The following is a 12882-nucleotide window of genomic DNA, read 5'->3' on the forward strand; positions in this document are numbered from 1 at the left end:
TAAGAAAAGTAATGTGCCAGGGGAAGCACATTTTGCTTTTCGGACTGTAATGTGCCTCAAAGCAAAGAAAAACAGGTCCAAGTCTAAACAAAACTGTGCTTATCAAAAGCAAAGCAATTATGTCATTTATGAAATGTTTACACAAAATGATTCTTCCTTAACCTGATAAATTTAAGAATGTATACCGTTTGAGAGTTTCTTATATTTGCTCGCATACCAATCCCTGATGGTGAATTCTATTTCTATATTCAACACATCCTCAATACATAGACGTAGTAAACATTTTGGCTTGTTACTTGTAATTAAAGCTTAAAGTATGCTGTAATATCTTAGGAAGACGACCCCCCTTAAAGTTAGATTATTTTTCTTTCTTCAGAATCAATTTTTGCAGTGTAGATACACATTGTGTGTTTTTAAAAGGCTGTATATGGCACCAGCATAATTCTGGGCATTCTTGAGGATCTTCTTTATCTGCTCCCACAAAGCCTAATGAATAGTTTTGCTAAATACATGGGATGAAAACCAAACCGCTTCATAACATAACTATTCCAAAGGTTTCGATAAAATAGATTAGTATGCTTGGCTATAGTTGATCTGTTGTGAGATAAATCCTTCTTTCACTCAGTTACTCAAGTTCACACCACAGCAACTGTCAGTAGTGACTTCTGTAAAATGGTGTGTGTATTGGTTGGATGTTATATACTGTATTATTGCTCATCATGATAAAAAGCACTAAAAATAAGTAAATTGTGGTGAATTTCCTTTATTGCGATCATCATGAATATAAAAATAAGACAAATATAGGCAAACAAGACAAACAGGACAACAACTGTAAACAATAACTAAACAGACCAGTAAAAAAACAAAAACTGTAAACAATAACTTAACAGACCAGTTAAAAACAAGAAACTGAACTGTAAACAATAAACATAACAGACCAGTTAAAAACAAAAAAACAAAAAAACAAAACTGTAACAATAACTTAACAGACCAGTTAAAAACAAAAAAACAAAACTAACAATAACTTAACAGACCAGTTAAAAACAAAAAAACAAAACTGTAACAATAACTTAACAGACCAGTTAAAAACAAAAAAACAAAACTGTAAACAATAACTTAACAGACCAGTTAAAAACAAAACAACAAAACTGTAAACAATAACTTAACAGACCAGCTAAAAGCGAGGAACAAAACTGTAAACAATAACAGACTAATACAGTGGTGACACAAACATAGTTATTTGGTTTGCACACTGTTGTACTGAGAGTGACTTGAAAATCCTGTCTAGCTCACCAGCATATAGTTATTTTTCAATGTGCCACAATGAGGAGCTGCAGACGGAAGACAATGTCTGTCTAAGTTTAACAATCTTCCCAATAATATTGTGAATCACAATTATTTTGGTCAGGTTCATCCCAATCCCTGTGTCTATAACCGGCAAGGAAGACCATAAGGACAGTACAAATTTAAATATACTAAATTAATAAACTAAAAATATTTTCCTTAATTAATTAATTTCCATTGTTGGTTTTATTATACTGGTGTGAAGTGGCTATTGCTGTGGAGAAGGAATACAGCTGATATACCAACTACTTCTGTATTTAGCTTTGAGCATCAAACTTTCCAAGATTAGCATCAAATGCTTGCTCAATCCCTGGTCATCCCTGTTAAATTATCCTCCCGAAATCTTTTATTCATTTATTGCACCGTGTCCGTGTCTCTGTGTTTGTTTCTTGTCTGAATAGAAACTTCTTGGCAACTCGCTGCTGAAACTTGAGGGCGACGACCGTCTGGACATCAACTGCACACTGCCTCTCACTGACCAGGTACGAGGACAGACTTGAACAAAGAGATGTGAGCTGGATTAGGAGGTGATCACATGCAGTGCCCAAAAATAAATTTTTAAAAAAGTGGAAGAAGCCAAAGCTGTTTTTAACTGAGGTGCTTGGGGGTCATACTCTTGTCGTTGGTAGGCAACCAAAACATGGGAGCTGCTGAGACGACCAGCCTTATTGAATAAAATCAACACATTAAACCAAGAAACATAATCAAAACAAAGAGAATAGATTGTCAGCACAGCTGCTTTGCTGCTGGATGCGTGTGTGAGAAGAAAATTCAGGAGCTTCGTCTGAATTATGGAGGTTCAGAGCTAATGTCCCAGTGGACAAAGACCAGTTTGACTTGATTCCTTGGCCTGAGTATTAAACGATGTGTTGAAAGTGCATTTCAAAAAGTTGAAATTATATCGTCTGATGCAATTCGGACACACCCGGAAAAACTAGTCTGTCACATCCAACCTCCCATTATTCAGCCTTCCTGTTAGATACTTCCTCTGAAGGCTACACAATTCTGTTGCATATTCACTTGTTGAGTCTTTGTCTTCCTTGTGCTTTCCCTCAGGTTGTGTTGGTTGGCTCAGAGGAGGGTTTGTATGCTCTGAATGTCATAAAGAACTCTCTGACCCATATCCCCGGGCTGACCTCAGTCTTCCAGATCCAGATCCTGAAGGAGCTCGATAAGCTGCTAATGATCACTGGTTAGCACATGACATTATATGAGGCCAATATCCTCAATTGTTCAGTCTTTATTTGTCATTTTAACATACAGTATTTGTGCAGTTGATTCAGTGCAAATTGTTGTGAACATTAACTGGGAGTGATGTCTACAGAGTTCCAATTGAGAAGTTGGCCATTGTTGGCAATATCAGTCGATAACAACACTTCTTTGCGCACACAATTAGCTTAGCAATATATCACCAGTTAAAAATTAAACACTATGTCAGTAAATCAAATTACTGGGGGAAACCCTGCTGTCTATGCAAATAAGGCGCACGGAGAAGATCATTCAGTCCTGGCGTGTGGGTTTCGCCGGCTAACACACAAAAGCTAACGGAGAAGCTAAAAACACAAGGCAACACACTTCCGGGGGTGTTTTCTTACTCTGAGGTAAAAAAAAAAAAAAAAAAGGAGACGCCCTATAGGGGACAACAATTCACATGCAAACGATGCCACGCAGTGTCTGCAAGTGTATACTGCAGGCGTGAACCAAAACGTGAACAACAAAAAAGCCCTTACAGAATACAACCACTTCTTCTCTTTTAACCATGACTAAAGCATTACTCAAATAATAATTCAAATCAATAAGTATGAAAGAACGTTACAACAGAGTGTTTTTTTAAGGAGAGCTTTAAACTGAAAGACGTCGACCACGGACATGCAAAATGCTGATAATGAAAGAAATGTCGCAACAAACTGCATACATTTTTTTATTTGACGAAAGTCTTAACAAAGATTTGCAGTCAAAACAAATGGACATGTAAGACTGTGGGATGGCACCGATTTTCGGTCTTGGAAAGTCAATGAAAGGTTATGGAGAAGTCATGGAAAATGATAACTAAAAAAGTGTACGAACCCTGCTTTCAAGAAATACAAGCAGAAATGTTGTCTTACCACTTTCCAGCATGCTTTGGGAACAAATCCCGGTCTGATTGATCATTACAGAGCGACATTAGATCGTTCTGATTAGAGAAGGGCGAATGTCCGCACAAACGCCAGAGCCAGAGCTATGGCGCTGCGTAACTGAAGACGCTGCAGAGTCACAGAGTTATTACGCACTGCACAGGGAGCCTCCATTTACAGCGAGTTATCATAGTTTTGTTTTTTTTTTTTTTTCAAAACAAGTTCTTTTTAGACCAATAGTGACATGTTAATCTAATTAAATGGGTTTTAATAATTTGGTACCTAAGAAATCCCAAATGGCACAGATGGTGCCGAACTGAGCCAAAAGAGAGAACGCCAAGACATCGCTTTACTAAAACCTCTGTAATTTCACTCTGCTTCACTTCAGCAGCATCAGACTTTGCATAGCTCATGTCCACGTGTTGTTACATGACTTCCATGTGTTTTTAAGCTCCTACTGCATATTTTAAAGGTGATATTTGCTTTAAAATGCAATATTTTTTTAGGCGAGAGAAAAAATCCTTCAGTTATGCTGTGTTCCATGTACATTTATTGTGGCATCTACAGTGGAACTTACACCTCTGGTGGAATCTCACAAGTGTTATCTTTATTTTGATACCAAGAAAATCCACATAGAGCGTGTTACTGCAGAGATTTACTCTATGGGCATGTCATTGTCGAGCAGGAACTCCAAAAAGAGGGTCAGGGAAGAAGAGGTTAATACAACAAACTTGCTATTATCCCATGTCAGGGTTGGTGAGGTGATCCGATTTTCCGAGTTGGAAATCTGAGTTCAGGGGACATTTCTGTGTAAGAAAAACCCCATGAAGAATGATGACTGCTGACTAGCATTATGTTTTGAAACGGGTCGTTTGTAGCTTGGTGGTAAAGGTATCAGTAAAAATATCTCATTAAAACTTAAGCCATTAAAACTTAAGTTTTAATGCCTAAAGAGGCAAAAGGGTCACTGATAGATATTTAAGATTGTGGTATTTTTTATCGGACACAAAAAATGTTTTGAGCTATCCCTAATGGTAATCGATTTGGATCACTATGTGAACCGAACCAAATGTTGTGTCTTCACTGTTATGCATTTTTTCATTCACGTTGTCCTCCAGGAGAGGACAGGGCGCTGTGTCTAGTGGAGATCAAGAAAGTGAAACAATCTTTGTCACAGTCCCATCTCCCAGCTCAGCCTGACCTCAACCCCTTCATCTTTGAGACAGTGAAGGGATGCCACCTCTTCTCCTCTGGAAAGGTGAGTCAGACTGTTGTTACTTACGCAGAGCAAAGTCTTTCCAGTTAGTTATGCTATCACGTGGTCAGAGTTGATGAACAGAGTAATATCGTTGTGCTGTCTGATTGAAGATATTTACTGCCGTCTTGATTGTTTCCCTCTTTGCAGATTGATAATGGGACTTGTATTTGTGCTGCTATGCCGAATAAGATTACAATCCTGCGACACAACGAAAGCCTCAATAAGTTCTGCATCAGAAAGGTGAGTTGACTTTAGGGGGTAAATATCCTAATGTAAAGCTCCTAATACAATTTTCTATAGTAGAGCCTCATGGCTATGCTTGCACTGGCAATGCCTTGCAACAGTTAAGAGTAAGAGTCCTATACTCTGGCCAAAACGGTGAAAGAAGAGACTGCAGTATTTTACTCACTGACTGCAGGCACACTAATGATCAACCACGTCCTTTAACTGCACTACTCAGTCGTACGTGTGGTTCACACTGGACTCATGGTGTATGCATCACTGATGCTTTCCTTCATGTTTTTAATTTCAGCATCCATGTTAACAGGTTAGCATGAACACTGCTCTTGTGACTCATGTGTGAAGTGTGCAGTTCCTAAATACAGGCAAATTAAAGATCTGTTGACATTGATATTGACAGTCTACCGACAACGACAATGACTCAAATTGTCTCACTCTGCCCTCCCTGCACACAAGGCAATCTTATTTTGGACTGTTCCTGTGGTTCCCCGGTGATGGAACAAGCTCCCTAATGCTTTCAGAGCAGCAGAATCTTTCTCTGTTTCTCTCATGAAACTCCCTTTGAAGAACACCGTCTCTCTAAAATCTCATAACACCACAAACTAACTGTCCCTTAATTGTCTTGAGCACACTCTCTCACTGTGCAGTAACTCTTCATATGTCTGTGATTGCACTGTAGATTTTAAATGAACATTTTCTATTAACACTAGTAAAATGTAACGTTGAGGTAACTAAAGCTACTCATCGTTGCTTGATGTCAGAGGCTTTCCTGTTTGGCCCAATGAGCTGCAGAAGGTCCATCCATCCATCCATTATCTACCGCTTTTTCCTCCACCAGAGGGTCGCTCTGGTAGAGGGTGCTGTGCCTATCTGACATTGGGCGATAGGCGGGGTACGCCCTGGACAGTTCGCCAGTCCATCGCAGGGCCACATATAGAGACAAACAACCATTCACTCACACACACTCACACCTACGGTCAATTTAGAGTGACCAATTCACCTAATCCCCATATCGCATGTTTTTGGACTGTGGGAGGAAGCCGGAGAACCCGGAGAAAACCCACGCACACACGGGGAGAACATGCAAACTCCTTGCAGAAAGGCACTTGTTCCAAAGTTGTTCCAAACGGGGCTCGACCCAGGAACCCGGGTCTTCTTGCTGCAAAGGCAAGAGTGCTAACCACTACACCAACCGTGGGCCCCTGCAGAAGGTCTCCTTTTTTAAGTCATGTTATAATATCTATAAGATGGTAGTGAGATGCTTCGATGTATGGCTTGGAGACAGTGACACTGTCTAACAGACAGGAGACACAACTGGAGGTATCAGAGCTGAAGATAATAAGATTTGTGTTGGGAGTGACCTGGACGGACAGGATTAGAACTCTCAAGGTTTTAGTCAAGGTTTTAGATGGTTTGTTCACCTGCGGAGGAGGGATAGTTATTATATTGGCGAGATTGATCTGCCGCGCAGGAGGAAAAGAGGAAGACCACAGACAGCGTTCATGGATGTTTAGGACATGAGTACAGTTGGTGTAACAGAAGAGGAGACGAGGAATAGGGCAAGATGGTCAGATGATCTGCTGCAGCGACCCCTAAAGAGAGAAGCCAGAAGATGATGATCTGTTCATCCACTGACATTTAACCAAACGAGTAATGCTTCATAAATCACACACAGAACATATTTCATCACGAAGGAGATGAAACTGTGTCTTATTTAAGGCAGCGATGAGTTTGATTAAGTGTCGCTGTATAACTTTAGTTTGTATTTACAGGAGATTGAGACGTCAGAGCCCTGCAGCTGTATCCACTTCACCGGCTACAGTATTATTATTGGCACCAACAAGTTCTATGAAATTGAGATGAAGCAATATGTTTTGGAAGGTAAAGAGTAACATTTGTTTTTTAAAATATTGCTTCTTTTCAACCAGATAGCGTTCTACTGAGCTCTCTGAGGTTTGAACACGCTCACCTGAACAAGCCGACTAATAATACAGGTGTTTTATTTTCCTGCAGAGTTCCTGGATAAAAACGATGTCACATTAGCTTCAGCTGTCTTTGCTGCGTCCTCCCACAGCTTCCCCATCTCCATCATTCAGGTCACCACTGCTCCACAGAAGGATGAATACCTGCTCTGTTTCCACGGTGAGATGTTTACTCTCTGTCTGTGTGCTGCTCATATCATGTGCTGCCCATACTATGTGGATTCAGTTCAGCATGTCAACCAAATATAACGCTTGGGAGAACGCAAAGTTCTTGTGTAGAACGTGGTTTCTGCTTAGTTTTGTCAGGAGATAATTTGTGTCCTATATATTTACAAACAGGCAGTTTTATTTGATTTATCTTCTCCTCGCAGAGTTTGGTGTTTTTGTGGATGCATATGGTCGCAGGAGTAGAAGTGATGATATCAAATGGAGCCGTTTGCCACTCTCCTTTGGTGAGTGTCCAGTAGAATTTCTTTCTTTCAAATATTTATATTCACTCATTCAGTTATTTCATTCTCAAAAAAACATATATGATTGTGTGTTTTTTGTTGTTGTTGATTTTGTTTGGTTTTTTTTAGCCTACAGAGAACCTTACCTGTTTGTGACCTACTTCAACTCTTTGGACGTTATTGAGATTCAGGGACATGCTGCTCTTGGGTAAGATTATCTATTAAACAGCAAAACAGCTAATTATTATTATCAGGGTTAACTGAATAAAACCATTCTTTTAGTTCATGTTATATTACACAGACTTTTTTTTTGGGGGGGGGGTACAAATCAACCCTACTATAATTGCTTTTACTGGTGCTCACATGTAGCACACAAGAAAAAAACAGCAAATCATTGATTTAATTCACTGCTGATTTATGATACATTACCTGATGTCATTTTCTCTTTCCAGGCCTCATTCGTATGCACACCTGGATATCCCAAACCCACGCTACCTGGGCCCAGCCATCTCCTCTGGCGCCATCTACCTGGCCTCATCCTACCAGAACAAACTGAGGGTCATCTGCTGCAAAGGTAACCTGGTCCAGAGCCAGGAGGGTGGAGGAGACCTGCAGCGCAGCAGCTCCGGACGCAGGTGACATCACATTTCAGCCCCAGCTCACATCGGCATGCTCACATTCTGTTGTAGTTGATAATATATTTAATTTCATGTTGGCATTGTAAAACCTCCACCACTACATTTCATGTGCATAGCTCAAATACATTCTGGGATGAAAGGATGAGTAAACTAATGAAACAGGACAAATCTGTAGTATCTTGTATTACTTAAGCAGAATGATTACATATTTTTAGGTGCTGAATGCAAGAAATGTATTATATTACTGGGTTCTTGCCAGGATTTTATTTTAGCGTAATGGCCAGCGACCAAGTGGGGGGGGTTGGTGTGGAATGAAATCGAGTCATTGGGAGACACTTAAGTGTATTTCATGAGTTGTACATATAGTTAGTATAGTTGGACATTTTTAAAGTTATTCAAACGCATAACAAGGAATAGGTGAGGTATAATCTGCCAAATATTAGCCTCAGGATCGAAATCAAATTTTTAGGGCAGAAAATTTTGTTTAGGTTACAAGGTAGGAACTGAAAAGAAAAAAAAAAAGTCAAAGTGCCTTTCAAAAAATGTGTTTCAAAATGACATACTAGCTCCATCAAACGATATTTCCATCCAGGGAAATTCATTCTTCCCTGGTGAGGTCGATGCCCAATTTTTGCGTTTTTTGGAGTCGGACTCCTTCGCCCCTTCAGCTTCATTGTCCTTTCATTTACAAGAAGCAGCCGCATCGTTTTTGACCTGATGTGTGCCAGGCCTGCTGGTTTCCTTTCTCGACTAGGCTAGCCAGCTTACTTGCCATCAGATTCATTCAGAGTGGGATTGTCCAATTTTCTCTGAGAAACTGCTCTGAAATACGATTTGCGATACTACACGTGCGTTTGTTATTTCCACACTTTGATGCTGGTATGATCAGATCGAACATTAGCCAAGAACATGACACGTTTCAACAAGGAAATCGGCACGGCACTGAAACTCACAAAAATCGCAAGTCATAGCGAAGCGTTACCGTGCGCTAGCTAGAACCCTGAATATTAAAACATAAAAAATGACCATGATGTATCATCAGAGATTGAGTTTACATTGAATTGAAATACTGGCTACACCATTAATTGGTGCAGACAATATGTCGCACCACCCACTGCCAACTACCCAGTAACGCAGCTCATAAGAATTTCAACACAACATTTATATGAGAAAATAATCTACAGATAAATCGATTCTGAAAATAATCGCTTGTTGCGGTCCAAATACAAACCTAGAAAGCTTCACTATCTTTCTCAAACGCTTCTTGACCAGAAGAGAAGGAAGTTCAAATATAAGGCACAATTGACTGTAAGGGAAATTGATGGCATTTCCTTATTTCCAACAAATCTGTCAAAGAAAGCCCCTGCTTTCAACTGGGAATAGAGTAACTATTTGAAATGTTGTACATATTTTACGTATGTCATTGCCTTTGAAGAGAAATTAAATTATCTCACGCAATAATCAGGATTACTCAAACAAACTTTTATGGAAAGTGCTTCTATGCTTTACATAAAAGCACAATCAAATTAAAGCTATAATTTAGATTTTTTGCATTGGAAACACATGCTCAGTTGTCTTATCGACACATCTGTAATAACTCATTATAGTGTGAAATAAAATAGATGGAGAAAATATAACACTCTGTGAATAATTCTGCTGTAAAAAAAATAATAAATCATGCTGACAGAAAAGAAACATCTTCATTTAAAGGCTCATCCTGAAAGTTATTTAACCATCTCATTTATTCATCATTATTTTTTTGTGAAATATATAACATGAGAGATAACCTGCACTGCAAAACACAGGTGGTGGTGGTTTAGAAAGGTCACTGGGACTAGCTGGCACTGACGGACACAGGTTTACATGCACAGGTGGTGATTGTTGAATTAAGCTCATGGCATGTTAAAGTGTAACTCCTGAATTTCATTCTTTGCAGGAGGAGGGGTTCATTTTTTATCTGTAACAAATCGTAATTTGCCTCTTGATGAGATTGAAAGAAAAGACCTTTTAAATTATCTCTTGTTTGAATGTAGCAAGGAAATTGTTGAATAAAGACTCACTTCCTCCTTTGATGTCCTGAGACTGGTCTATAACAATCAGACGCTCACAAACAAATGGGCCTTTCTTGCTCAGTGTTGAAAAAAATGTTTTGTCCACTCCGCATTTGCCCACTGACCTGATTCCCACAGTGCCAAGCAAAGTCCATATCCCAATACCTCAAATTTCATTTTGCTTAAATCGATGCCCCGTGCCCGTCTTCATGCCTCGGTTCCTCCCTCACAGCCCTAACAAACGCGGGCCTCCGTCGTACAATGAGCACATCTCTAAAAGGCTGGCGGCCAACCCCTTGGTCCACGGAGATCCCGGCACACCTCACCGCTACAGAGAAGCTCGCACCGAGTTCCGTCGCGATAAGTCCCCCAGCCGTCCCATGGAGAGAGAGAAGTCTCCCGGCAGGATGCTGGAGAGCCGGATAGTGGGGTCTCCAGGTAGGGCCATGGTTGACCCCCGGTTAGAGCGCTCCCCGGGCCGGGCCATGGCTGACCCTCGCATGGACCGCTCCCCCGGCCGGATGATGGACGTGCGTAGGGAGAGGTCCCCTGGAAGGTTCGAAGAGCGCCAAAGGCTCCATACTGGCTCCGGACGGACTCCCATCAACTCTGTTAACAAGGTCAGTCACACGTTTCTCTTGATTCGTAGAATTTGTTAAAGCGGAACTAGACCGGAAGTTCCTATTATCGCTGTTTTTTTTGGTGTGTATCTGCGTCATTACCTTGTTTATGAAGCCTGAAGGTTCTAAACAAACAGTTCAGCTATTGCTGAGATCGTTGTGTTTGATTGTAATCTTGGGGCTCAACGAGATCACTGAAAATCCCGTAATAGTTACGTAAGCAGCAGTTCTCCTGAACAACCGATCGTCCTGCTCCGGGCACTAGTCCGGGCACATCCGGTTACGTACATTGAACCGCAGAAGAAGAATAACGTCCGTTGTGGAGGTGTTTCACGAGCGACAGTGTCTTCTGACTCTGGGTCTGACTCCGGTTTAAAGTCATAAAGGGACTGTGGCGGGGAGTCGTGAAGAAGCTATTTTTAAACACTGTTAAAACAATGTTTTTATAATGAGGAGCAGTGCATCTGCCGTTCCAGAGGGGGGCGCTGCGCTTCTGAGAACGGATGTGCTGGATAGTACTGGCCAATCACAAGACTCTGTCTTCTGGGGGTGAAAGTTCACTCTGAAATCTCGCAGCAGAAAAACACTGTCGGAAAAGAGGATTTCTATCGGCTAGTTTACAGCAACTAGGAGGTTTTTGACCATAAAAACAAGTTAATATATGTAAGTAGACCTCCATAACTAACATATATGTGCAACAGGACCACTCTATGTGACCTTTAAAGGTTCGGTGTGAAGGATTTAGTGACATCATATTGGTGAGACTGCAGATTGTAGTTAAAACAGAAGACTCATCCCTCCCTGTCCAAAGCATATCAGGAGGTTGTTGTTTTGTTTTTGTAGTAAGCTTCCACTTCAAAACAAGATCAATGTCGACTTATTCTAAAACATCCCTATAGGTACCACAATCAGTCTCTTCCCTCCTTAATATTACACAAAATGAAATAGCTGAGGGGCCCACGGTTGGTGTAGTGGTTAGCACTCTTGCCTTTGCAGCAAGAAGACCCGGGTTCCTGGGTTCGAGCCTCGTTTGGAACAACTTCGGAACAAGGGCCTTTCTGCAGGGAGTTTGCATGTTCTCCCCGTGTGTGCGTGGGTTTTCTCCGGGTTCTCCGGCTTCCTCCCACAGTCCAAAAACATGCGATATGGGGATTAGGTGAATTGGTCACTCTAAATTGACCGTAGGTGTGTGAGTGAATGGTTGTTTGTCTCTATATGTGGCCCTGTGATGGACTGGCGAACTGTCCAGGGTGTACCCCGCCTATCGCCCAATGTCTGCTGAGATAGGCACAGCACCACCCGCGACCCTCTGGTGGAGGATAAAGCGGTAGATAATGGATGGATGGAAATAGCTGAACTTGGCATTAAGAAGAATGTCTATGTCTTGGCTGGGATGACGTGATAAGAAACGTTTCTTTTGCTCTGTTGAGTTATCGGGGGGGAACTGCTGGTATTACATCTTTAGTGGCACATTTCATACCTTTGTACACAGTCAGACTATACATATTCTACCCAGCTACTTGTGTTAACTTCATATTTAACAGTTAGATATGAGAGTGCTGTTGATTTTCTCACCTAACTTGGCAAGAAAGTTAATTATTCCAAACTGTCGGCGCCCATATTGGCATTAATATGTATAATTGCATACTGGCAAACACACCATGATATGACTACTTACCAAAACAGTAGGCTGAATTGACTTCTATTCTTGTGGCCTTCTGTAACTAAAACAGTATACATGTTCCTACATTTGGTTCCACTTCATTTGATGATCAAAAGTTCTTGCATGTATGAAGCTGACTGTATGGTGTGTCTGTTTTCTGCAGGTATGGGACCAATCATCTGTTTGAGCTGCAGCAGACCTACATACCCAGCGTAGACAGAGAAAACCATCTTTGGAAAAGGGAAAAGGAAGAACCAGTGAGACTGTCGCCACCTCATGATGAAAAACACTGCCAAACTTCTGTTTTTCTAAGCTAGAAAAACCCACAGAGGAAAACACTCTAACAGAGAGAGAGAGAATGACAGAAATAAAGAGATGTCATTATAATCAGGTTATTTTTTCCTTAATGAACTTAACCCAAGTCAACAAGTTCAACAAAATGCCATATTTAAAATCTGAGCAGGGTTTTTTTGCAACAGAGTGCGCTTTATTCTCTGAGAAGGTAGTCAAAAAATGAGGTATG

The 12882-nt window shown here is 40.8% G+C and overlaps 1 protein-coding gene across 1 annotated transcript in view; it reads left to right on the forward strand.

The window, feature by feature from the left end:
• Positions 1–12546, forward strand: part of cita (citron rho-interacting serine/threonine kinase a) — a gene marked incomplete at both ends in the record, with an annotated part of 63503 nt that extends 50957 nt beyond the window's left edge. The window contains 11 exons of the mRNA XM_083888374.1: positions 1746–1826; positions 2401–2536; positions 4577–4716; positions 4864–4956; positions 6729–6837; positions 6970–7098; positions 7310–7390; positions 7517–7595; positions 7840–8022; positions 10309–10696; positions 12523–12546. Of these exons, the coding sequence (XP_083744500.1) occupies positions 1746–1826; positions 2401–2536; positions 4577–4716; positions 4864–4956; positions 6729–6837; positions 6970–7098; positions 7310–7390; positions 7517–7595; positions 7840–8022; positions 10309–10696; positions 12523–12546 (1443 nt within the window). The remainder of the gene's footprint in view (positions 1–1745; positions 1827–2400; positions 2537–4576; positions 4717–4863; positions 4957–6728; positions 6838–6969; positions 7099–7309; positions 7391–7516; positions 7596–7839; positions 8023–10308; positions 10697–12522) is intronic.
• Between the last annotated feature and the right edge of the window lie 336 nt (positions 12547–12882).

This window comes from Microchirus variegatus (assembly GCF_963457635.1).
Source record: "Microchirus variegatus genome assembly, chromosome: 4".
NCBI classification, from domain to species: domain Eukaryota; kingdom Metazoa; phylum Chordata; class Actinopteri; order Pleuronectiformes; family Soleidae; genus Microchirus; species Microchirus variegatus.